We start from the raw sequence: 27,903 nt of genomic DNA, 5'->3' as shown, positions 1-27,903 counted from the left end.
TAGCAGGATACAAAATTAATGCACAGAAATCTCTTGCATTCCTATACACTAATGATGAAAAATCTGAAAGATAAATTAAGGAAACCCTCCCATTTACCATTGCAACAAAAATAATAAAATACCTAGGAATAAACCTACCTAAGGAGACAAAAGACCTGTATGTAGGTAAGACACTGATGAAAGCAATTAAAGGTGATACAACCAGATGGAGAGATATACCATGTTCTTGGATTGAAAGAATCAACATTGTGGAAATGACTATACTACCCAAAGCAATCTACAGATTCAGTGCAATCCCTATCAAGCTACCAATGGCATTTTTCACAGAACTAGAATAAAAAATTTTAAAGTTTGTATGGAAATACAAAAGACCCCGAATAGCCAAAGCAATCCTGAGAAAGAAAAACGGAGCCGGAGGAATCAGGCTCCCTGACTTCAGACTATACTACAAACCTACAGTAATCAAGACAGTATGGTACTGGCACAAAAACAGAAATATAGATCAATGGAACAGGATAGAAAGCCCAGAGATAAACCCATGCACATATGGTCACCTTATCTCTGACAAAGGAGGCAAGAATATACAATAGAGAAAAGACAGTCTCTTCAATAAGTGGTGCTGGGATAATTGGACAGCTACATGTAAAAGAATGAAATTAGAACACTACCTAACACCACACACAAAAATAAACTCAAAATGGATTAAAGACCTAAATGTAAGGCCAGACACTATAAAACTCTTAGAGGAAAATATAGGCAGAACACTCTATGACATAAATCACAGCAAGATTCTTTCTGACCCACCTCCTAGAGAAATGGAAATAAAAACAAAAATAAACAAATGGGACCTAATGAAACTTAAAAGCTTTTGCACAGCAAAGGAAACCATAAACAAGACAAAAAGACAACCCTCAGAATGGGAGAAAATAGTTGCAAATGAAGCAACTGACAAAGGATTAATCTCCAAAATATACAAGCAGCTCATGCAGCTCAATATCAAAAAAACAAACAACCCAATACAAAAATGGGTGGAACACCTAAACAGACATTTCTCCAAAGAAGATATACAGATTGCCAACAAACACATGAAAGGATGCTCAACATCACTAATCATTAGAGAAATGCAAATCAAAACCACAGTGAGGTATCACCTCACACCAGTCAGGATGCCCATCATCAAAAAATCTACAAACAATAAATGCTGGAGAAGGTGTGGAGAAAACAGAACCCTCTTGCACTGTTGGTGGGAATGTTGATACAGCCACTATGGAGAACAGTATGGAGGTTCCTTAAAAAACTAAAAATAGAACTACCTTATGACACAGCAATCCCACTACTGGGCATACACCCTGAGAATACCATAATTCAAAAAGAGTCATGTACCACAATGTTCATTGCAGCTCTATTTACAATAGCCAGGACATGGAAGCAACCTAAGTGTCCATCGACAGATGAATGGATAAAGAAGATGTGGCACATGTATACAATGGAATATTACTCAGCCATAAAAAGAAACGAAATTGAGTTATTTGTAGTGAGGTGGATGGACCTAGAGTCCATCATACAGAGTGAAGTAAGTCAGAAAGAGAAAAACAAATATCATATGCTAACACATATGTATGGAATCTAAAAAAAAAAAGAAATGGCTCTGATGAACCTAAGGGCAGGACAGGAATAAAGACACAGACATAGAGAATGGACTTGAGGACACGGGGAGGTGAAAGGGTAAGCTGGGATGAAGTGAAAGAGTAGCATTGGCATATATATACTACCAAATGTAAAACAGATAGCTAGTGGGAAGTAGCTGCATAGCACAGGGAGATCAGCTCGGTGCTTTGTGACCGCCTAGAGGGGTGGGATAGGGATGGTGGGAGGGAGACACAAGAGTGAGGAGATACGGGGATATATGTATATGTATAGCTGATTCACTTTGTTATGCAGCAGAAACTAACACAACATTGTAAAGCAAATTATACTCCATTAAATATGTTAAAAAGAAAAAAAAAAGAAAGAAAATGAGAATAAAAGAAGAAGAGTTTATGGACTTCTTTCCTGAAATCCAGATCTTTCCATCTGCTGTGAAGTTGGCTATAATTCTTGCTACTCATCCCCTTGAAAGGCAACCTATGCCCCCTTCCCTTGAATCTGGGTGGACGCTATCACTGCTGGACCCATAAAATATGGCAGAAATGGTGCCGTGCAATGTCCACGCCCAGACCTTAAGAGACTGGCACTTCCAGTCCTTTGGAAGCCTGGCTCTGGGTCCTAAGCCATCACCTAAGAAGTCCACCTCCCCTGAGACCGCCGTGCTGGAGAGTCCCCATGAATACATTGCAGCCAGAGTCCCCACTGAGTCCAGCCTTTCAGCCTCCCCAACCCAAGGCACCAGATCGTGGACTTTCCAACCCACGCAGCCCATCCAGTAGCTTCAGTCAGTTTCATTAGGAACAGAATTGTCCAGCCAAGCCCTGCCAGAATTCCTAACCCACAAGTTCCTGAGACATAGTAAAATGGTGGTTGTTTTTGTCATGCATTTGGGGTCACTGGTTACACAGCAATAGAAAACCAAAATATCTGCCTGTTGGTTATGTCCACTTGGATGTCCTTACCACTGAATGTGTCCAGTACTAAACTCACGTGCTTCCTTCCCCTGAGCCCCTCCCAAGCCTGCTCCCCCTCCAGAGACCCCAATCTCCATAAGTAGCATCACCATGTGTCAGGAACTCAAGGCAGAACCTGGGAGCCGCTCTTGGCATCCCTCTCCCTCCGCAGCCTACAACATGGATGAACCTGAAGGTCCTTGCACCACGTGAGATAAATCCCGTATGATTCCACTTATATGAGATACCCAGAGTCAAACTCATAGAGAAAGAGAGTAGAACGGTGGTTGCCAGGGGATGGGGGTGGAGGGAATGGAGAGTTGTTTCATGAGTACAAAATTTCAGTTTTGCAAAGTGAAAAAGTTTTAGAGGTGGGTGGCGGTGATGGTAGCACAATCATGTGAATGCACTAAATGCTACAGAATCGTACACTGGAAAATGGTTAAAATGGTAAATTTTAGGTTATGTGTTCGTTACCACCATTAAAATTTAATTTAATTTAAAAGAATAAAAACACGAATCAGATCTTGTCACTCAGAGCATAAAACCCTTAGATGGTTTTCTGTTGCATTTAGGATTAAGTCCTGGCTTGTGGCCATGGCTTACCAGGCCACGCCTCTCTCTTCTTGCTCTCCGAGTTCTAGCCACATGGGTTTCCTTCCAGTTCTTGAGCGCATCCAGAAAGCCCTACCTTGCTCTGCATCCGTGCCTTCCCCGTACCTGCTGCTTTGCCCAGACTGCCCCGCTCCACCAAGAGGAGGCCTCCCCTGAACCCCAGTGTTCCCACAGCACCCAAAGTCTTCCATCATCACACCCACCACCCTTTACTGTCCACCCCACAGCTGCCAATTGCCCCACGTGGTCGTGCACACCAGCACCTCCAGCCACTGCCTCTGCGCCAGCTCCTGGTCCCGGACAGAAACAGTTCCTGCCTCTGCCAGATGCCTTTGGCACAACATGGGATGAAGTGCAGGGTTTCACAGTGCTGCCCGTGGAGTTGGCTCAGGTCATCCTAAGACATCAGCCTGCAATGACTTCCGTCCTCTGGCTCACTCCCCAGGGAACGGAGGCAGTGCCTGGGGCCATCAGGGGCAGAGCACAGAGATGAAGAGACAAAACGTGTCATTCTCCTGGTCCAGAGCCCTGGACCTGGCCTTCGGGTCCCAAGAGACCATCAGTTGCCACTCGATTCTAGTATAGCAGTGCTATTCTCGGTCAGGCTGGTCCAAAAAAGCAAGCCAAGTATACAACCTGGTGATCAAGCAAAAACCAACACAGGGAAAGTGGTCTTTCTGAACTCACTGAAAAGAGAGATCTTCATACTTTGGGGTGCATAAAATAAAATACGCTTTAGGGGCTTTCTAGAACCAACTCTGACTTTATAAGAATCTAAGCTGATACACCCCTCTCTGGAATGTAAGCCTTATATAAAATGCAGCCCCATTGTAGTTATTAATATCTCTCTCTCTCTTGTTTTCCTGTTTTAAGTCCTTTGTTCACTGCTGTACCCACATAGTTCCTGACACAGAGCAGGTGCCCCATAAATGTCTATAAGATGAAAGAAGAGGGCGCACCTGGAGCCACACTCTTCTGGGACCCCTTCTCCCTTCACAACTCCCCATAACTGTCTGCCAACCTGGAGGGGGACCAAGGTCCAGGTGACCCAAAGCAAGAATCAGATTCGGTTGGCAGACACATGGCCCTTTCAGCTTCAGATGGAACCCCCAATTTTGTGGCCTTAGGGTAATATCAAAAGTTGCAGTCCCTGGACATGCACCAACTGATATTAGGAAGAGGAAGCTAAAAATCAGTAAGCTTCTGGGGAAACAGAGCAGCCCTGATGATACGGAGGCTGGTAGCAGAGAGTTGGCTGCGATGATGGGCGGGCCCCGTGGGCTGGGGCATCGTCACCATTCCACCAGCCACAGTCACTGCCGATGCCTGTGTGCACCAAAGGCTGCTTCTCCCTCCTTTTTACCCAGACCTGCCACCCTTCTATGAACCTCTAGAACAAATCCCAACAACACACAATGCTTTGTATTCCTTTTCCTTCTCACCATCCCCACCAGCACTGCCCTGGTTCAAGTTTCCATCATTTCCTATCTGGGCAGCTGTGTGGGGCTTGTGTTCCGGTTTCCCTGACTTTGATCTTACCTCCCTCCATCCTTCCTGCACGTTGCTGCTAGAAGATCATTCTAAAACACAAATCTGAGAGGGTCCTCTACTGCCCTCAGCGTGAAGACCAGACTCAGCCAGGCTTATGAAGCTCTGCTCAAGCCAGACCCGTCTAACCAGACCCTCCATCCTGCTTCCCGCCCTGCTTCACGTGTATGGAATTCATGACAAGCTGCTCGTGCTACTCAAATAGGCCATGGTGTCCTTTGCCTCTGTGTCTTTGCACAACACGTGCCCTCTGCCCCAAGCCTTTCTTTTTCTTGCCTTGGTAAACTTCCAACAGTTGGTAAACTTCCAACTGTTCCTTGAGGCTGAGGCAGACAATATTGAGTGGCTGATTGTACATCTTTTTCTACCTTGTTACCGTCCATTATAGAGGCTAGAAAGCAAACCATCCACTTCCCCCTCCTCCCTTGCAGTTAGCGGTGGTCACATCAACTGTAGACATTGCCTGGCACCAATCCTTCCCTCTGTCTTCCTGTCTTGAACCCAGATGTGATGCCTGGTGCTGCTGCAGCCATCCTATGACCATGTGCCAACCACATTCAGTAGAAAGGTGAACAGTGTCTGGATCCTTGATGATAGGGTTCAGCGGCCAAGCCAACCCTGAATAGCCAACTTCCAGAATTCTTGTCTTTAAGACTGAAGATACTGCTGATCAAGCTATCTGTTATTTGCAGCCAAAATCACTCCTAATTGAGTCTCTGTCTCACCTCAAGCATCCCCTACTTATTGAAGTCCCTCTTTGACTCCATGCTCCCATTCCACCTTGCAGATAGCCCTGTCCCAGCATTTGCCATATTCACTCTATTATATTTTTTCCTTGTCTCCCTCTCCCACTAATACTGTGATCTTTTTGAGGAAAGAGATTACGTCTTCTCACCTTTAATTCTTAGTTCCCACCCCAGTCCATGGCATACAGATACTCAATCAGCAAATTTGTAGAATATAAGCCTATGTTCCAGTCTAATATTTTAACCTTACGTTTAAATTATTTTGATTAAAAGCTGCCTTTATTCCTTATTTGAAAACGGCAAGGAAAATAGATTAATCAGTATTTTTAAATAAAGAAATAACTTGCAGATTACCGAAATATTGCAGAGGAACAAAAAGGCTGCAATATTCCTTAAGACTCTTCTCTGGGCATTGCCCTGCAGGAAATGGGCGTGGCAGGCTGGGCCCAGGGCCCCTTCCCAGCTCTTCTCCTCTTCCTCTTTGCTACCAACTTCTCTCAGACACATATTTCCATTGGCCGCATGTGGCATCTCGCTGTCCTGGGGAGCCATGTCCCCGGCTGCAGGTCTGCTCTCGAAGCAAGAAGAAGGGAGGGATGTGGCATTGCCATTGCAGACTGTGACCACCTGCAGGGTTCTGATGTCCTTGGAGAGCTTCTCCGGCTCTCGGTGAATGGACTCAATGATGAAGAGGTTCTGGATGTACTTCTCAACAACCACCAGGATGGAGTAGGGCAGGTTGTACCAGGTGTACAGGGGGCAGGACTCGGCACAGAGGATGGCCAGGATGGAGCCCCAGGAGATGAGCCAGGAGCCGGAGGCAGTGCCCACCAACAGGTCTGCGTCCAGTTTGCGGGCCGGATTTTTGGACTCGTCTAGTGATTGCTCATCTAGCCTATAAATCCGGATCCCAGCCAGCCCTGCCGCCCCCATGAGTACGAGCAAGATGATGGCATACAGGTAGAACATGATGAGTGCTGACTCGCTCCCGGTTTTGGAACGCCCGATCCAAATCAGATACACCACCACGACCCCAATGGTGGCAGCCAGTGCGGTCAGGCCCAGTACCGAGCCCAGCATGACCCCGTGAGACCTGAACTGCATCTTCTGACGCTGATGACTGTCAACTTTGCGCCCGATGTTTTTCCACAGGACGTAGAGCATCGTGGAGGCCAGTATCTGATATTCTATGTTGAAAGGGTAGAGGTAGTAGATCCCGTGGGAGATGGCAGAGCAGAGGGTCGGGGGTGTGCAGTTACATGGAGGCGTGTGGTCATCTAAAACTAGCGGGGAGACAGACCACAGGGAAGGACAATTAGAACATTCAGTGGCGAAGCAGAAAACCACAAACAAATACTCTCACTGTGGATTCATGCTTGGGTTTGCCATTGAATTAAAAGCTTTATTTCATGGCTTTTTGTCACGTTTCATATCATGGCTAAATTGACAGCCATGAACACTCCCCAAAGAGTACTAATTACACGAATTAGATCTTATCCATACATCAGAATATTGTCCAGCCATTGCAAATGGTATTTTAGAAATTTACTCATCAGCATATAAAGACGTTCAGAAGACACTGTTGAACAAAAAGCAGCTGCGAAAGAGGCTGGAGTACGGCTCCGTTTTTATCAATTATAGATATCTTGGTGATGTATACATACAGAGACAGAGAGATAGGGAGGTAGACAGACATAGAAAAAAATTGGAAGGACATAAACTAAAATGTTAACAATGGTTATCTCTGGGCGGGAAAATGGCAGGTGAATTTTTTTTTTTCAGCAAAAGAGAAAAGGGAGGCTCGGAGTGGTTGAATGTTTTCCAAAGGTCACACAGCTAGAAGGTGATGGGAACAAGACCCAAACCTGAGACATCAGTCCCCTGTACATTGCACCTTCCTCTACCCCACATTCTTCTCAACCCCAGTGCTCTAATATAGAAGCAACAGGTCACAAATGCTAAAGAATTTTGGAAGAAAATGAAGAGTCATGAGACAGGCACTCCAATAGGAACAAGGGGGGTATAAAGATGGGCCAAAATTATAAACTGAGTTAAATAAAAACTTCAAATGAACGAAAACCAATTAACCACAACATACCATTAGACTTCTATGGATTTTTTAAAGCTATACTTTTAGTAGAAAGAACTGGTAATAGAGGTTTAATTAAAAACACAAACAGAAACAACCACCAGTCTTCCAAGGCTGTAAACAAAGACATTCATTTCCATACCAAACTGGACCATGAGAAATGGTGATCAGAATGATGACCCTGGATCTGACAAGTCCCTGAGTCACTGAAGAAACCTTTAATTATGCTCAGCGCACCCTACTTATGGAAGCAGGATGAGAGACTTAGGAGGTTTTGAAAGGTTTTCAACAACAGAGGATTGTCTGGCCGATGTTGAATTGGGTGGACCCTGCAGGTCTTTGAAACCCATACCTCCATCTATGGACATTCTGGTCTCTGCAGGTTTCCAAGCTGTTCCAAGATGGCAGCTGGGCAACTCTTACCACTCACCTATTGTTATGTTCCCGAAGCCCAGGGTGATGAGCCGTTCCTTGTGCTCGTTAAGTTGGTGCTTTGACTCATTCAGGATGCTGTTCGCCCAAAGAAGCAGGTTGGTGAACACTGAGTGGATCACCCCAAACCTGAAAAACACAAGGACCCACTTGCTGAGCAGCCCTGGGAAGCTCCTAGCCCCGTGAGGTGAGATGGAGACATTGCACACATGGACACGGGCACACACACAAGCTTCCTTCTTAGCAGTGATTGTGATTTCATCTGGCAGCTCAGGCTCTGGGCCTGAGGGTCCCCTGTCTGGCAGTTCCATGGGACCTTCCAAAACCACAGCCTTGGCATCCTGCCTTAATCTTGAACCTGCCAGTACTCAACTCATTGTCTACGGGACAAAACAAAACAAATAAAAATCTGGGTCTTGGAAGCAGGGATACAGGGATGGAAATTTACTAAAAACGGGCAACCTACCCCACCATACCTCAAACCCTTTCTTCCAAAAGGGAATAGAACAATGAAGGAAAGATGAAAGGGCTACTTTGGAAATCTGGAGAACTGGGTACGCCTTTACTGTTGGGTTGCCGACCCAATGATCATTATCCACGCCCTCTGTCTTACCACTTACTTCTAAAGACACCAAAACCAACCAGAAGCTCACCATCTGGCCTCCCTTGAAGTTAAGCATGGCCACTGTGGCCAGTAGGATGTGAGACGAGGTCTACTGGGCACTACTGAAAAGCTTTTGCTTTCTTGATGGAAGAGATCAGAATGAGAAAAGCCTACTTCTTCTTCTTCTCCCCCATTTTCCCAGGCTTCAATACAGACATGAAGGCTGGAGTTTTGGCAGCTATCTTGTGACCATGAAGCAACAAGCATGGGATGAAACCCTCATCCAGTGAGGGTGGCAGAGTGGAAACACAGAAAGATCCTGCTCTGTGACGACACTGTTGAGCTGCTGGAGTCTCGGATAGGTTCAGGAATTAGGCCATATTATTTACAAATAGAATACGTAGCTGCATTTGGGGTTTGAAAGTTAGGAAGCGACAAGGCTGTTCTAGTCTGACCTCAGAGTTCTGTCCTTGCCTCTGACCACAGTGCCTCCTAAAGAAGAAGAAAAGAAATGACATGGAGGGTGGACTCTGGACTCTGGAGAACAGAGGAGGGATCTGGGGCAATATGGTTCCAATGGAGCCACTGTCTGTTTCAAAACCTCCAAAGATTCCCCATGGCTGCCAGTTTAAGATGTACTCACTTTGGTAGCTTCCAGGGTGCTTAACAATGGGCCTTGCAGGGAGCAGGTGCAGCAAGTCCAGGTGATTTGAGAGAGGAATTCCTTGAAACCTGTGTGCAACTGATCACTTCTCAGTTGGAGAGCAGAGGCCCAGAGGACGTGAGCCCCCTCCCCATGTAACCAAGAGCACCCTTGTCCATAATCTCCCTACAGGAAGAATGGTACAGTTGGGTCCTCAACCCTGACCTTGCCTCTCCTCTGAGTTTTAACCCCAGATGACCCCCTGGGGTTCCCACGAGCAACCGCAAGCAAAGTCTTTCCTCATTTGAACTCCAGCTTCCTTTGGCAACTTCCCAGTGTCGAGGCACAAGTGGGGAAGGAAACAGCCGCCTGGGGGTGTCTGAGTCAGCTGTTTGCCCATCTGCTTGCCCCTCATGCTTGCCCAGTTGCTATAGATTGTGGCCAGCCTTCCCCGGGACATCTGGGAGGCATTGTATAGAGCCTTTGACAAATGCAGACAATGCTGTTTGCCTCCGGCTGGCTGGCTTTTCTTTTACTTATAATGCACACAGCTCCCCTTTCTTCTCCTCTTTCCTGGTCCAAATGGCGTTGTCTCATCCCAGGTCCACTGAACCTGAGCAGGTAATACTAATGCCGCCCACAGCTGCTGGCTGTTCTGCCACAAACGCTCCCTGCGAGCTGGCAGCCTCCTGTTGATTTGATCTGGAAATTGTCTTACCAACTAAAGGCAGGCGTTTCCTCATGCCAAGCTGCCTTTCTCACACTTGGATCCAATAACCCCAGACCACAATAAAGAAGGGTTCTGTGAGCCATTCTCTAATCTCAATTTATGTTTCCAGGTCTTTTTTCAGAACTGCTGCTCCTCAAAACTTCACTCTTGAGAAAAGAAAAGGACTCAAACCAGTAAGAGGAATTCTCACACCAGGAGAAAAGTCCTTGTATGTACTAAAAGCATGGATAGTGGAATATTGGCTCGAAAGATCAGAAAAAAGGGTAAGTCCAGGAGAGGGAAGTTTTGAAAACTCCAGGGCATGGCAAGAAATGTCAATGACTAAAGCAGGCCTGGGATAACATTAGGGAGTGCTGGGGACTGTAGCTAACTGAGCAGCCATACACACCCCCATCTGGAGGGAACAATCCCAACTTGGCTCTAGCTCTTTGTTGTCATGCACATTTTGGATTATCAAACCTCCCAATTTTTCTAGAGACATCTAAATCTAAAACCGAAAGGTGGGATTTCCCTGGTGGCGCAGTGGTTAAGAATTCGCCTGCCAATGCAGGGGACACGGGTGCGAGCCCTGGTCAAGGAAGATCCCACATGCCGCGGAGCGGCTAGGCCCGTGAGCCACAACTGCTGAACCTGCGCTCTAGAGCCCACAAGCCACAACTACTGAGTCCGCGTGCCACAACTACTGAAGCCCATGTGCCTAGAGCCCATGCTCCGCAACAAGAGAAGCCACCGTGATGAGAAGCCCATGCACCACAACGAAGAGTAGACCCCACTCACCACAACTAGAGAAAGCCTGCACGCAACAACAAAGACCCAGTGCAACGAAAAAAATAAATTAAAAAAAAAAAACTGAAAGGTAGTAACTCAAAAATGGTTAACACTTTGCCCTATTTAAAAAAAAAAAAAAAAAACAGGCTAAATCAAGTTATAAGCATATCTGGTTCAAACCACTCACTATCCAGTTTAGGAAAGATGCCCAGAGACAGAAGGAGACTTGTCTCCAATTGCTCAACAAGCAAGGCCAAGGCAGGACTAGGCCCCAGTCCTATAGGGACCTTTTCAGATGAAAAATCCTGCTGGGAAATGTCTGCGTACATGGCCTAGAACAGCGTTATCCCCCAAAAGGTAATGCAAGGCACTGATGTGAGCCACATATGTAATTTTTAATTTCTTAGTAGCCACATTTAAAGAATAGTAAAAAGGAACAGGTGAAAATAATTTTAATGATATTTTGTTAATCCCAATATATCTAATATACTGTGATGTCAACTAATCAAAGAGAAAGATTTCACCCAGCAAACCCTGCTGGCCACTGCAGCCACTGCAATGCCATGGAAATAGCAGTAGATTTAAAGTCAGCATTCAGATCCTGCCCAGCTATGCACAGGGGAGCTGCCTGACCTTGGACATTTACTTCATTTCTCAGTTTCCTCATCTCAAAGTGGGATCATGATCATACCTACTGTCCCTGACAGGGCTACTGTGAGAGGTTCTCATAAGTAACACATGTAAAAGAAAATGCTTTATGAATGGGAAAGCCCATTTCATTCAGCCAGGAGTTCCCAGTAGGTCAAACTACCCAATATACATTTGTTGAAAACATCTCACCCTTTATCCCCACAATCCTACTTCTAGGAATTTAACTCAAGAAAAATAACCAGAGGATAAACAACAAGGTCCTACTGTATAGCATAGGGAACTACGTTCAATATCCTGCAATAAATTGTAATGGAAAAGGAATATACACAACTGAATCACTTTCCTAGACAGCAGAAATTAACACAACATTGTAAATCAACTATACTGCAATAAAATAATTTAAAAAAAGAAAAGAATCAGAGATGTTCAAAAATATTTTTAGCCAAAGATGTTCATCACAGTACTATATAACAACAAAAACTTTCAGAAAAATTCGATGTCCAACAAGATGTGTTATGGACTGGATTGTGGCCCCTCAAAATGTATACGTTGAAGCCCTAACCCCCAATGTGACTGTACTTGGAGATGGGCTATAAGGAGGTAATTAAGGTTAAATGAGGTCATAAGGGTGGGGCCCTGATCCAATAGGACTTGTGTCCTTATAAGAAGAGGAAGAGACACCAGAGAGGTCTCTCTCTCCCTGCCCAGAGAAAAGGCCATGTGAGGACACGGCAAGAAGGCAGCACCTGAAAGTCAGGAAGAGAGCCTCACCAGGACCACAATTGTAAAAAGGAAAAAAGAAAAAAATGTATATATCTATTCACTGAAAAAAGACTGGAAGAAAACAGACCAAAGTGTGAATAGTAGTGACCTCTGGGTAGCGGCTGTCTTAGCTGTGGTTGCTATAACAAAGCAACAGATATTTATTTCTCACAGTTCTAGAGGCTCAAAGTCCAAGAGCAAGGTGCCAGCAGAGTTGGTCTCTGGTGATGCCTCTCTTCTTGGCTTGCACATGGCTGCCTGTCACTGTGTCTTCACGTGGCCTTTCCTCTAGGTGCGCTTTGTGCAGGGGTCGAGGAGGGGGGAGATCTGGTGTCTCTTCCTCTTCTATAAGAACACTAATTCCATCATGGGGAATTAGTGGGACCTAATGACCTAACTACTTCCCAAAGGCACCACCTAATACCATCACATTGGGGGTTAGGGCTTCAACATATGCATTTGGGGGGGACACAAACATTCAGTCCATAACAGTGGCATTATGATGATTTTTAATTACACTGTACCCTTACAAGTTTTATCAGGAAAAAAAAAAAGTGACATTTTTTTAAAGAATGTCTATGGAATAGATGAAATGAAACCCATGCCCCAGAACAAAATCAGCAAGTGTTCTCCTCAAGCTGCGAGTGGAGCCCAGGCTCACTGATGGAAGGAGGACCAGGTGACCTGGTCCAGCACACAAAATGGGAGAAACTGGATGGGAATCCCCAGCTGGCCACTTGCACTCTGGAGACCCAGCTAAGTCCCCTAACCTGCCACATCCATTTAATGCAGAGAAGAATAGTTACCATAGTTACCCTGGCAGAGCCTGGATTAAATGTGAGGATGGATGTGGAAGTCTTTGTCCTGCCCTAAGGCACAATTAAAGCTGCCTTTGCTGGGTCATCGGGGCCTGGACTTCATTTGTCCCTGACTTATCCATTGGACCCCATTTGTCCATTCTCCTCCCCTGGAAGCAGAGCAGTGGCGCCTTCTGCCAGGAGGCATGGCTTCTCGTGTTAAGATGGGAGTTAAAGATCACTGCCAAGGCCACTGCTTGGGGCTGCACAGGGGAGAGCACAGGCTGCACATTCCTGGAATGATGCTCAGATGCCTGGATATCTCAGCCCATTACCTCTGCATATCACCACCAGTGCCTGGCAGCAGGCTCTGCACACAGTAGGAGCTCAATAGATGCCTCACTCCTTGTCGAAGCTGATCCTTTTTGCGTAATGAGGTTGGTGAAAGTTATTTCTAATTCAATAGTCTGTTAAAATAGTTCCAACCAGTGGTCTTTCATAAGTCACTCTCTTAAATAGCAGATTTCATTTCAAAAGGTACTGGGGGACTTTTCTGTTCCTCACTGACAGTTTATATGATGAGGGATCTTTCTAGAAACCAAATAGTGATCCCTTGATTCCCCTGTATGTGTGCACAGAGGCTTTCTTACATGATAATCATACCATGCGTTTAGGTAATTCACCCTCTTATCCTGTAGATTCTCTGCCTTGATCTTCACAATCATCTCGAGGGAGAGGTGATCAGAGATAATAATAGAGCCAACACTTACTGAGTCCTTGTTCTATGCCAGGAACAAGCTTTACATCAGTTATTTCATCCAGTCCCCAGAGGTTGGCTATGCTATTATCTCCATTTTACAGATGAGAAAAACTGAAGCTCATAAAGGGGAAGTTTCTAAGACAACAGAAGTGAAATCCAACCCACAACACCCTACTTCCAGAGCTGTCCCAGAGAGGGCAAAGCAGAGGGTCCCCTTCCCAGGCCACAAATGAAGGCTTTGCTTGTCAGGATGGAGAGGAGATTCGGTCTCATTTAAAACCCAAGCAAGCTAGTTGGCAGAGTCCAGACTGTTGCTTTTTCGCCACGGCTGACACCGTATCATAACTCAGAAGACACAACGTCCACCAGTGACCAGGAAACCGAGGGCTTGCAGTGGGCTCAGAGCCGTTTCAGGAGGTGAAATCCGTTACAAACAAACAAGAAGATGTGATCGTTCATTATAAAGCGCTTTGTAAAATTCACATTTACAGAATAATAAAGTCAGTTCAAACCCCACCCCCAAAAAACCCCAATCAAGATGGCAGTGATGAGTTTTGTTTGTTTCAAATGAACATTAAATTCAACACGTAAGCAATTACCCATGATTTTTACCTTTCCAGTGTTTTGAAAGACTGGATGATATCCTTTGCGTGCCCCCAAAGAAAGTACACCTAAATGGAAATAAAGGAAGAAAAGAAAGATACATCAATGGGAAAGCCATCACTGTATTTGCACCCTTGAGAAGCTATAAAACCTAAGGGAAAGGTGTGAAAAATTTTGGGAAAGTCAGTGCAGTGACCTCCCCCGCCCCAAAATGGCAAGTCACTATCCTCATCTCAGGTGGCAGTGCCATTCCCGGGGCGGTTGGGGGGAACAGTGCTGCAGGGGCACTGCCGTGAGAATCAGATGAGGCCTCCAGGTTTAGGAGGAAATAGTGACGAGTCTGCCGTGGGGTGGGGCTTGGGGAGTGGCAGCCTGCCTACCATAACCCCTGTTCACGTGTTTATGTCATCCTTATCAGGCTTCATTTGAGAAATATTCACTGAACCGTTACTACGTCAGTGGCCGGAAACCAGATTCTGAGTGCTTTAAATGAGGAACAGAATTAGTTCAAGCTGGTCTTTTATTTCACTCAGTTATATACGCTGCCCAGGCCCCTGGCCATGCAGTCACTAGAAGCAACTCAGGATGGGGGCCGTATCGGACCCATGTGCAAATCCTGGCTCTCTCGGCCTTGGGCAGGTTTGTTTTCCCATCTATGAAATGGGTATGATAGTGGAACCTACCTTGGAGGGTGCTGTGAGCAGTGAAATAGGAATAATCCATGTCAACTACTTAGAACAGTGCCTGGAGCAGGTACCTTTTCAGTAAAATCTCTCTGCTCTCAACTCATTCATTTGTGGACATTGAATGAGCACCTCCTCTGTCCCAGGCACTTTCTGAGCTCTAGAAGCATGTGGGGCCTTATTTAGACACAAACACATGTTGAGCACCTACTACGTGCCAAACACAGCTGGGCACTTTATAAATTTGTCTCATTTAGCCTTCATTTTCAATTAAGTGTCATAAAAAAGAAAATCAAACAACACACAAGAAATTACACTTACACATACTCTCTCTTCCACATCGTTTCACCTAAGATTTACTATCCTGCTCTGGAAAACACTTTCAGGCCTGATTCTCGAAACACCTAACAATTTAAAAAACAGATGGTAGTCACTCCTGGTAAAGAGGACATTCAACCCAACAATAGGGAAACACTGAAGTAAATTAGCTTTTATCTATGAATTCTAAGTTAGAGGACCACTTATCTGATGCCTTGATAAAGACTACATAGCAACACAAAAAATGTTTACGATTTTTTAAGTGAAACACTCAAAACAGTAAATTCTGCACCTTACATGTAGAACTTTGCCAAGAATGTACACTTGAGTACAAAGAATGGAGGGAACACATAAAAACAGCAACAAATATTTCAGTTAATGGGCTTACAGACACTTTTTTAGTCTCTTTTTCAATTTTTTCAGTAATGTTATACTTCTTTTTTTTTTTTTTTTTTTTGCGGTACGCGGGCCTCTCACTGTTGTGGCCTCTCCCGTTGTGGAGCACAGGCTCCGGACGCGCAGGCTCAGCGGCCACGGCTCACGGGCCCAGCCGCTCCGCGGCATGTGGGATCTTCCCGGACCGGGGCACGAACCCGTGTCCCCTGCATCGGCAGGCAGACTCTCAACCACTGCACCACTAGGGAAGCCCTATACTATATTTTTTAAATAAATATTTTTTTAATTACCATACAACCCAGCAATCCCACTTCTGGGTACAAATCCAAAAGAACTGAAAGCAGGGTCTCAAAAAGATATTTGTACACCCATATCCACAGCAGCATTATTCACAATGGTCAAAAGATGGAAGTAACCCAAGTGTCCACACAACACGTGGCCCAGCCACACAACGGAATAGTATTCAGCCTTAACAAGGAAGAAAATTCTGACACATTACGACATGGATGAACCTTGAGGACATTATGCTAAGTGAAGTAAGCCAGTCACAGAAGGACAGATCCTGTAGGATTCCATTTGTCTGATTCAAAGAGACAGAAAGTAGTCAAATTCATAGACATGGAAAGTTGAATGGCAGTTGCCAGGGGCTAAGGGTGGTGGGAATCAGGAGTTAGCGTTTAAACAGGACAGAACTTCCTTTGCAAGATGAAAGAGTTCTGCTGATTGGTTGCACAACAATGTGAATATACTTAACACTGCTGAACCATACACATAAAAATGGCTAAGGTGGCAAATGTTATGGTATGTGTACTCTACCACAATTTAAAAATAAATAGTATGTTTTAGAAAGTAATGTTTTGTATTCTCCCATCGTCTAATGTCGCAAATGCACGTAGTAAGTGTCCAACAGGTATAGGAAGATTGATTAATTGACCTACTGACCAAATGCCTTAAATAAGGAAGAAAGAGATCCCCAACCCACCAAGTAACAGTTTTTGAAAACTCACTTCTGTCCAGGTCCTTCCTCTGCCCAGAACCTTCAATGGCTCCCCATTGCCCTCAAGGTAAAGTCGAAGCTGCTAAGTGGCTGTCAGCCTTGACCAAACGCTCACTGCAAAGTGCTCTACACACAGCACCTTAATCCTCACAACGACCCCGTGAAGGAGGCATTTTTACAGATGAGACCCATGAGGCCTAGAGAGGTTAACACATTTGCCCGAGGTCACACTGCTGGTGTGAGCCAAAGCCAGGTAGTCTGACCAGAGTCCATGCTTATAAGCCCTGCATTAAACCATGGCTCCAGTCCGGGCCCGTCACCCCTGCTCACCACCCCCCACGGGCCACACATCTTCCCCCCATCTGGTGGAGAGACTTCACAGCCCCACATGTCCTTTGTAATGGTGTCTGACACACCACACCCCTCTCTCCTTGACAACCACCCCGTACCCAAAGCCAGTGAGAGGCCCTCCCTGGCACCCGCTCTGGGTGATTATGTCAAAGCATTGACAGTGCGGACAGAGTCTGTTTTGGTGATTGTCTCCCGCTCTGACACCTCCACAGGGCACAGACCACAGCTTTTCAACCCTGGACTCACAGTACTGAACACAGGGTTTTGCCCCCTGTGGAAGGGAGGGAGGGAGAGAGAGAGAGAGTAGAGTGGAAGGAGGGAGGAAGGTGGGGGAGGAAGGAGGGAAGGGGGAAGGGAGGGAGGAAGGAAGTTCTTTCTGGTCCCCTAAGGCTTTCCATGTTGTCACTGGCATCATTATAAGACTTTCATCATAGGATTGGACGCCCCTGGAATAAATATTCCTTTACCGGCATTTCCAGAACAAAGTACCACAGACTGGATGGCTTAAAACAACCAAAATTAATTTTCCCATAGTTCTAGAAGCCGTAAGTCCGAGATCAAGGTATTGGCAGGTTGGTTCCTCCTGAGGCCCCTCTCCTTGCCCTGCAGATGGCCACCTCCCTTCAGCATCCTCACACTGTGTGTCTGGGTCCTTCCCTCCTCTTCTCATAAAGATGCCAGTCCTATTGGATTAGGGACCACCCTCATGACCTTATTTAGCCTTAATTACCGCCGTCAAGACCCTATCTGCACACAGTCACATTGTGAGGTCCTGGAGGTTAGGACTTCAACATCTGAATGCAGGGGACACAATTCAGCCCTCAACAACTCTCAAAACGCAAGGCGACCCGTTCAAACAAGTCTCCCTGGAAGCTGCCACCCTGTTCCACTGATGTTGCCACCCTGTTCCTCCCGCAGAGGCAAACTGCTGTCAGTCTCGTCTCTCACAGAGCTTCACTTGTGAGAGTGTGTTGATCTCAAGAAACACCGTAAGGTCACCAAGAGCTGACTGGCAGTCACCTGGGTGCAGAGCGGAGACCACTTTCTTATAAAAGACTGAGATTAAAAATGGCATCCTTGGCATTCGCAGGTGAGAAATTGGTCCTGAAGGATGTTCCTAAATCGGGAATGCAGAAATATTTTGAGCAATAACAGTATGCCTGGACCAAGTTCATGGTCTTTCTGGGTGACTTCTGTGGAGAAGAACCATGGACAATGTAATATATATATATATATGCATAAGATTGTGTGTGTGTATATATATATAAAGAATGTATTCAATGTGTCTGTAAAAGAATGTGAGTATATATATATATAAAGAATGTGTATATATATATATATATGTATAACTGAATCACTTTGTGGTACAGCAGAAATTAACACAACGTTGTAAATCAACCATACTTCAATTAAAAAAAAAGAATCATGGCATCTTGGCTGTGACTTAGGGCAAGTCATTTGTCCCCTCTCCTTCCTTAGTGTGACAATCCGACAGTTGTTCTCGTGGAGTTGTTGAAAGCATTACAAGAAGTGAAAATGAAAAGTACTTTGCAAAAGTCCTATAGACATACTACTTATTACTTTTACTGTTATCTCAACTCTGATAGCCATTTCCAGGGATTTCTGCCAAGGATGGAAGCTACACTGGAGATCCATCTAAGGTTTTTTTCAAACATGAGATTTTTCTGATTCTAAGCTATAGGTTTAAATTATATATCAAATCCTTATTTCTTACCCACACCAAGTTGACCAAGGCTGAGAATGAACCTCTCATTCATTTCTAAAGAATTTAATCCACAAGTAAGCAAACAACAAATGAACAAAGAAAAGGTCTCAGTGACTCAGAGGAGGGACTGTAATGGCACAAAGTTCCTTTTGGTGGTGATGAAAATGCTCTAAAATGGACTGTGGTAATGGTAGCACAACCCTATGAATATACTAAACCATGTACACTTTAAATCAGTGAATTGTAGAGTATGTGAATTATATCTCAATAAAACTGTTCATTAAAATTCCCCACAGCCTTTTCTGGTGGACTCTGACTTGGCCGAGTTTCCTGATTCTTCATCAGTGTAAGTTCTGCCACTTAAGATTCCCACAAAAATGGCCAAGAGGACACAGTCCCACTTTACAGTGCAGGCAGCTGAAGGACTGTTTTATATACCCTGGGATACACTTAACAGGAATCCAGGCAACAAGGAACAAGCAACAAGTGTCGTGTGGTTTACCTGCAACAGAGTATGTACCGCATGGGTAACAGGGAAAACTCCTTCTGTGGCTGATAAACATTCAGAAAATCCAACGAAGTACCCAATTTTAAGGCATCCCAGGATGACGGTAATGACTGCAAACAACGTGATACTACCTAAATTGGGGGAGGGGGAAGGGTAGAAATACACACATATAAGTGTTAATATGCACTAATATCATTTCAAAATAAATTATATTAAACCTTCACATAAATGGTCAAATGATTTTTGACAAGAGTGCCAAGACAATTCAATGGGGAAAGTACATTTGTTTCAACCACTAGTGCTAGGAAACTGGGTATCCACATGCAGAAGAATGAAGCTGGATGCTTACCTTACAGTATATCAAAAATTACCTCAAAATGAATCAAAGACTTAAATGTAAAACCTAAATCTATAAAAATCTTAGACGAAAACATAGGGGGAAACCTTTATAATGTTGGATTTGGCAGTGACTTATTGGATATGACACCAAAAGCACAAGCCACAAAAGTAAGAAATAGGTAACTTGGGCTACATCAAGATGAAAAGAAATTATGCATCAGAGGACACTATCAACCCACAGAATGGAGAAAATGTTCACAACTCGTATATCTGATAAGGTGTGAGGGTCCAGACTCTATACAGAACTACAATTTAACCATTAATAAAAAAAATAAAAAATAAACAAAGCACTTGAACAGACATTTCTCCAAAGAACATATGTAAATGGATAATTAATACATGAAAAGATGCTCAACATCACTAATCATTAGGGAAATGAAAATCACTATGAAATACCACCTCAGGGACTTCCCCAGTGGTCCAGTGGTTAAGACTCCATGCTTCCACTGCAGGGGGTGCAGCTCGATCCCTGGTCAGGGAACTAAGATCCCACATGCTGTGTGCCATGGCCAAAAAAAAAGAAAAGAAATACCTCTTCACGTGCATTAGCATGGCTGCTACCCAAAAAAGAGAAAGAAAAGGGGTGGGGGGAGGGGGGAAGGAGAGGGGGAGGGGAGCGAGGGGAGGCAGGAAAGGAAGGAAGGAAGGGAGGGGGAGAGGGAGGGAGGGAGAGAAGGCGTGGGGAGAGAAGTAAAATAATAACAAGTGCTGGCAAAGATGTGGAGAAATTGGAACCCTTATACACTGTTGATGGAATGTAAAATGGTGTAGCCGCTATGGAAAACAGCACGGCAGTTTCTCAAAAATTTAAAAACAGTAACTCCACATGGTCCAGCAATATACCCAAGAGGATCAAAAGCAGGTACAAAAGCATGTACACCCATGTTCATGGCAGCATTATTCACAATAGCCTAAAGGTGAAAGCAACCCAAGTGTCCATCAATGGATGAACAGATAAAGCATGGCAGCGACTTCCCTGGTGGTGCAGTGGTTGAGAATCCGCCTGCCAACGCAGGGGACGAGGTTCAAGCCCTGGTCAGGGAAGATCCCACATGCCGCGGAGCAACAAAGTTCGTGAGCCACAACTACTGAGCCCTTGTGCCACAACTACTGAAGCCCGCACACCTAGAGCCCATGCTCTGCAACAACAGAAGCCACCGCAATGAGAAGCCCGCGCACTGCAACAAAGGGTAGCCCCTGCTCGCCGCAACTAGAGAAAGCCCACGCGCAGCAACGAAGACCCAATGCAGCCAAAAATAAATAAATAAATATTTAATAAATAAATAAATTTATTTTTTAATTGCCCTGTTTTTTTTTAAAAAAAGTGTGGCATATCTGTGCAATGGAATATGATTCCGTTTTAAAAAGGAAAGGCATTCCGACCCCTGCTACACCGTGGATGAACCTTGAGGACATTATGCCAAGTGAAACAAGCCAGTCACAGAAGGACAGATGCTGCATGACTGTGCTCCTAGAAGATGCCTTAGAATAGCTCAATTCATAGGGGGAAAAAGCAACATGGTGGCTACCAGGGGCTGGGGTGAGGGGGAAATGGGGAGTTATTTAATGATACAGACTTTTAGTTTTACAAGATGAAAGAGTGTTGGACATTACAATTGTAATGAATTCACAATATGAATGTACTTAACACCACTGAACTGTACACTTAAATGATTAAGTTGGTAAATTGTACGTTATGTCTATTTTATCACAATTTTAAAAGTTTTAAATATATATAAAGCAAATTCTACTATTGGCCTCACAAGCTGAAAGTAGAAGACAATATTATGTCTTGTTTAATCACTGGACCGACCTCATGCATATTCCAGGGTCTGATAAGGGACGTACATTCAACAAAGTTTGGCCAAAACAACACAAGTCCTCTAGAAGTTTTCCCCCCAAAATGATCCATCTAAGAGTGTTACTGTTCTGCTCAAAAATCTCAGTTCTCTGATCCTAAATTCCTGCTCTAAATAATAAAAGTAAGGGGCATAAGGTATACAGGAACTTTCTGTACTATCTTTGCAATTCGTCTGTAGAATAGAAAGTTTATTTTTTCAAAATGATAGGGAGGGGTCTAGAGCAGTGGCATGAAAAGGGCTGTGCTAGTGAAGTGAAGAAAGGCAAGTTCTCTGATGGTACATCCAGCATAATTGACAACAAATTAAACAAACAAGAAATATGCATATGAATAAGACTGGGAAGGAATATGCAAAATACATTAAAAAGAAACTCGTAACCAAACGAAAAAAAATAGCAAGAAAACCATAATGATGGTGGGGACTTGATCGATGTTACAGTCCCTAATCCCCCTTCTGGGCCAACATTAACCACCATTCATACATTCTCTCCCACGAACAGAGGAAACTGGATCGTGTTTGACATGAATTATGGCAAGAGAAGAGAGAAGGGCATGAGCCATAACAGGGAGCTATAATATTACAGCTCTGGCCTAAGAAGCCTCCAGTGAAGAGTAATGCAATCGCCTGGCTCCTTTCCATTGCTCAAAGCATTATAGAAACAACTCTAAGTCACATTTTCTTAAATCCTGGAAATGCCCCAGTGAAATCAGAAACTTCGTAAGAGTGGAGAATCAATCCCAGGGCTTTGAAATGGTTTGATAAATGCATGGTTCGTTTTGATTACAAAGAGAAATAGCAAGATGAGGTGAGGCAGCCTGGTTGGGTGGCAAGGGCACAGGCCGTAACTCTGGGAACCTGGCTGTGCCACCAATGGAACACGGGAGTTCAGACAGGTCACTTCCATGCTCCCGGCCTCGGTTTTCCCATCTATAAAATGAGATTGGTCCACAGCAGTGGCTCACAAACTGCAACAGAATCACCTGGAGGGCTTGTTAAACCACAGAGTGCTGGGCCGCACCCCCAGAGTTTCTGATTCAAGAGATCTGGGGTGGGGCCCCCAAATTTGCATCTCTAACAAGTTCACAGGTGGGGTGATGCTGGTGATCTGGGACCCCACCTTGAGAAACACTGATCTTTGCCACTGACATTTCAAGAGTTGTAACAAACACATCACGTGCCTTCTCACGCTCTTAAAGCCCTTCCTTCCTTCATCCATCCTTCCATCCATTTATTTGTACAACAAATATTTTAGGGACTCATACTGTGCATGAGGCATTTTGCCAGGGGCTCAAAGGTCAACAAGTAAGATTGCTGGAGAAACAAAAATACACACATATAGTGTTGCATAAATTGTGGAGTACACAAAACATAGAGCGATGAGCTGGCACCAGACTTCTCATCTGCATCGTGGGAAACCAGAAGCCAGTGGAAGAGTAGCTAGAGTCCACTGCAAGGAAAGGACTGCATCTCAAGAGCCCTATTCCCAGCCAAGATGGTACCCACTTGTCAGGGCAAAAGACAGAAAGATATTTGAAGGTATGCCAAATATAATTGTTTGACAACTATTTGTTGTTCAACTATGATCCAGGTACCTGGGATATTAAAATACCAGTAAAATAAAGTACCTGTCCTTGATGAGTTTAACATGGAGTGGGGAAGCAGAAAAATAAACAAATAAATAATAAACATAGAAGAAATGTCAGGAAGTGCTAAGTGCATGAAGGAAAGTAAAGCAGGGAAGAGGACTGAGGTTGACGGTGGTGTTCAGAAAAGGATTCTCTGAGAAGGTGGCAGTTGAACAGACAAAAAAGGACAGGGAGAAAAATATCATCCACATAACTCACCTGAAAAAGGGCTTTAACCAAACAACCAGTGAATTAGGAGAGAGTCCTCTCAATGAGAGAAGACGAAGAGGAGAGGCAACGATAGTGAGCAACAAACTTTGCAACAGAATGAAGAGGTAGATGGACATATAAGGGAAGGAAGGAGAGAAGGAAGGGAGGGAGGGTGTAAATGAATGTATGATGGATGGATGGATGGATGGATGATGGATGGAAGGATGATGGATGGATGATGGATGGATGAATGAGTGAATGGGTGAATAGTCCAGTAGATAAACAGATTAATAGAAAAGAAAGCAAAATAAGAGAGGTTAAATCCGAATGGATGAAGATAAACTGTCTGGAAATGTGTCATTTACATGCTATATAAAGACTTGTGATACAGAATAAAATTGGGGATGACTGAGTAGGGAGCAGAGATGAAAAACCTTTCAAAGTTCTCATGGTAAAAAGATGGGTACTAGGGGAAAAGAGGGAAACAAATGTATACTCTAAAGGTCTTGTCTCACTGGAATAGAGAGTGGGTGGGAGGATCTTGGAGTGGGAAGCGATGTGTCTTGCTGGGGGAAATGTTGCGTGTTTTGTTTTCAGGTAAGAATGGAGTAATATGTATCTGGTTATGAGAATGAGAAAAGGGAATCTAGCCATTAATGGAATAGAAAAACACAATGAAATGTTCAAAGTGCTCCAAAAAGCAAACGTGGAAAAGGCACATGAGGCAACAAAATGTAAAATAAATCATTATAATCAACATAAAGAAAAATAGAAATAATAAAGTCTGGGATATAAGTCATTACAATTAGAATGATCTAAGTCTCGCATTAATTAAGGGATGGGAATATTGAATTAAGAACAAAACCTAGCTGTATGTTCTTTTTACGAAACACACTTTTAACTGAGTGATAATAGTGGAAAATAGAGGGGTGGGCAAAGAGGAAGTAGCAATGCAAACGAATAGAAAGAAGGAACAGCAATATTAATATCAGACCACTTGGGATTTAGGGTTCAACGTAATAAACAGGATAAAGAATCCTTCCGCCCTTATCACTACACATGAAAAACCCATAATGTATGAGGAAGATATAATAATCAACTAGCCCATATAAAATCATTTTTGTTTTGTATATTTAACTGCTACTTTAAAAAAAAAGAGTAGAAGATTTCAGAACTAGACAGATCTAGTAGACACAAGATATGACACAGAAACAGAAGAACTGAATCACACAATTGATAAACTTGGTTTTATAATACCACCTTGCATATTGATAAAGATCAATTATGCTATAAAAACACAGTACACAGAGTATAGAGGTAGGTACCGACTGCCTGGCTTCAAATCCTTTTTCTACCACTTATTGTAGTTGATGACCTTGAGCAATTACTTAACTTCTCTGTGCCTCAGTTTCCTCATCTGTAAAATGTGGATAATAAGATTGACTATCTCCTAGGGATGTAGAGGAGATTAAATGAGTCATAACATGAAAAGCACCTAGAACAGTGCCCCACCAATAGAAAATTCTATAAACGGGATGTTATCATCATCATCATCACTCAACCACAAAGAAACACTTAATGAATTAGAACCAGTTAGAAAGTTCCCCAGCCACATTCCTTGAGAATAATCCTAAAATGTCTAGTGTTGGCAGAGGGGAGACTCCTCCTCTGTGTTAGGCTCCCAGATCCCTTCTAGGAGTCTAGAATCTTGAACCATAAGCTCTTAGAGGTGGAAGGTTCCACAAAGTTAGTTTACATCTCCCATCTCATGCAAGGATGCTTCCCAGTGCATCATGACCAGCGGCCATCTGGTCTCCACCTGGACATGCCCAGGGCTGGGAGGCTCACCCTTCCCTCACCAGCTGGTGCTTAGATTACAATGCTCTTCCCCACAGTGCACTGCAGTCAGCCTCCCAGAACTGCCATCCCCTTCCCTGGAGATTCTGCCGTGGTTCACTCATTCCTTCATCCATTCATCCATGCAGTCACCCATTTGATGATTCAGTAAATATCAACTTGTTACATGTTAGGCACAGTGCCAGGAGCTCAGGTTATAATGGTAATTACATTCAGACAAGTTCTTTGCCTTCAAGAGCTCACCATCTGGTCAGATCAACAAACAAACTGAATGACACAATCTCCTGCTTGAGAAGTGCTAGGAAGAAAACAGAGTGTTATGAGAACATACAACCCGGAAGCCACACCTGGTCTGAAGGCATCGGGAAAGGCTTCCCTGAAGAAGTGACTCTCGTTTGCTGACCTGGAGCTGAAGGGGGTGGGCCTGCAGCATTTTCCACCCCACATCTCCACATCCTCTCTCTCTTGGACTGGACATCCTTTCGTTCCTCCTGGGGCCGCCCTCCTGCAGGCACCCATGTGATGCTCAAAGGGGGACGTGACACTCCATGTGCAGCCTGACCTCCTTTCCAATAAATGCCCGACCAGCATCGGCTTTTTGGGCAGCTACATCATGAGGCTGAAATCCTGACATCAGGTTTACATTTTCTACTAGAGCAGAAATCCCATCCCAAAACCCCAAACATGCACGATAATGCATGCAGCTAGGCAAGACTCTCTCACGGTGACCCCAGGCTGGATCACGGCTCCCTTTCCTGAGGGAATTGCTCAAAACTCCCTGCATCTTGACCTGCTCCAGAATTTTGCTGGGGTGTTGCTGTTATGCTCAGTTCTCTATATTCTGTGTATTCTTTTATAATTTTTAAAATTCAGGGTAGCTTCCTGAGACCCTACATATTCTCCCTAAGTCCACTTAATTCCTAACTGACCTCTCAGCCTCCTGTTTTACTCCTCTGAAAACCAGATCCCACCCTGCAGATGGAGTGATCATTCTGAAATACAAGTATGATCACATCATTCCCTTTGTTCAAAACCTTCAATGGCTCCCCACTATCCACTGGACAAAACCAAGATCTGAAGCCTGCAGATAGGGTTCCAGCTAACTCAGATCTTGCTGACATCTCTGGACTCACTTCCAGACTCCAGCAAAAGCAGAAGGTCCTCCTCTGGGACCTCTCCCTAAACCCCCAAACCCCTTGCCCCAGGCTACCCTTCTGCCGACCCACCCATCCCCTGCACATCATAACACTGAATCATTTAGTGAATAATAATAATGTATTTCTCTTACTAAATGCCACAGGTTTCTCTAAGCATTTTATATGTACAAACTCACTGATTCTCATACAACCCTATGTGATGGTTGGGGGGTATCATCCTCCCCATTTTACACATGAGGAAACCGGGGCAGAAAAGTGAGGCTACATGGGTTGGAGTGGGGTTTGGTGGGGAGCTCTTAGCCATCGTGCTCTGCTGCCCCTCATTGTCTGCACCGTCTTTGCCCCCTCCTGCAGCCCTCCACGCAGGGCCAAACCTAAGCATCCTGCTGTCCCCAGGGCTCAGCCAGCGCCTGGCACAGAATGGGAGCTCGGTCCAGACTGCTGAACAAAACCAGACCAAAGTTTCTGCCCCGACGTCACAAAAGTTATCCCCATGCAGTGTGCTTGGCCACCTTCTCTGTTGTTCCCTGCAAGTTCCAAAGGCCCCTCTGCTCGATGAAGAGGACAGAAACCAAATGGAAGTTAAAGGTTTTGCCTTCTCTGTCACCTGCTAATATCACACCCTCTGTCCCGAAGCCAGGAACTTATCTCTCTTCTCTTTCTCACTCTCTCCGAATATTTCTGGTGACAGGGGCTCAACCCTCCTCCTGATGCCCTTTCAGCTTCCTGGTCTAGAAAATGAGGGTGATAACACCCACCCCAAGAACCGCTGGGAGACTGAAAACGTTACGCTCAGTGAATGAAGCCAGTCGCCAAGATGACATATTATGTGATTCCATTTATAAAAATGTCCAGACCAGGCGAGCTTAGAGACATAAAGTAGATCCACGGTTGTCTATTCCTGGGGAGGGTCTGGGGGGTGATAGCTAAAGGGCACAGTGTTTCTTTTGTTTTGTTTTGTTTTGTTTTGTTTTTGCGGTACGCAGGCCTCTCACTGCTGTGGCCTCTCCCGTTGTGGAGCACAGGCTCCGGACGCGCAGGCTCAGCGGCCATGGCTCACGGGCCCAGCCGCCCCGCCGCATGTGGGATCCTCCCGGACCGGGGCACGAACCCGTGTGCCCTGCATCGGCAGGCGGACCCTCAACCACTGCGCCACCAGGGAAGCCCCACAGTGTTTCTTTTTGAGATGAGAAAATGTTCTAAAAATTGACTGTGGTGATGGTTGCACATCTCTGCGAATATCCTACAAACCATCGGCTTGTGCACCTTAAATGGGTGAACTGTAGACGATGTGGACTACATCTCAAGAAAACTATTGTTTTAAGGAGAGGAGGAGAATTGCTAGGCACACTGACATGGGCTCACTACACCCAGAGCAGGGACAGAAGCCCAAGGAAATGAGGAGTATCTGGAGAGGCCGTGTCTGCAGAGGAGTAAGGTGATCAAACTGAGATGAGCGTGCATTC

At 44.7% G+C, this 27,903-nt stretch overlaps 2 protein-coding genes across 2 annotated transcripts in view; both read right to left on the bottom strand.

The window, feature by feature from the left end:
- Positions 1-27,903, bottom strand: part of OTOP1 (otopetrin 1) — a 42,333-nt gene that overhangs the window by 10,066 nt on the left and 4,364 nt on the right. The window contains exons 2-5 of the mRNA XM_030864212.2: positions 19,322-19,458; positions 14,358-14,416; positions 8,029-8,159; positions 5,864-6,792 (exon numbers count right to left, since the gene is read on the bottom strand). Of these exons, the coding sequence (XP_030720072.1) occupies positions 5,864-6,792; positions 8,029-8,159; positions 14,358-14,416; positions 19,322-19,458 (1,256 nt within the window). The remainder of the gene's footprint in view (positions 1-5,863; positions 6,793-8,028; positions 8,160-14,357; positions 14,417-19,321; positions 19,459-27,903) is intronic.
- Positions 19,322-27,903, bottom strand: part of TMEM128 (transmembrane protein 128) — a 30,215-nt gene continuing 21,633 nt past the window's right edge. The window contains exon 5 of the mRNA XM_030864210.2: positions 19,322-19,458. The gene's annotated coding sequence lies outside the window, so the exon portion shown is untranslated. The remainder of the gene's footprint in view (positions 19,459-27,903) is intronic.

Source organism: Globicephala melas, chromosome 5 (genome assembly GCF_963455315.2).
Source record: "Globicephala melas chromosome 5, mGloMel1.2, whole genome shotgun sequence".
Classification (NCBI taxonomy): domain Eukaryota; kingdom Metazoa; phylum Chordata; class Mammalia; order Artiodactyla; family Delphinidae; genus Globicephala; species Globicephala melas.
Note: the sequence above shows the minus strand (reverse complement) of the source record. Positions and strands in the feature narration are given on the sequence as shown.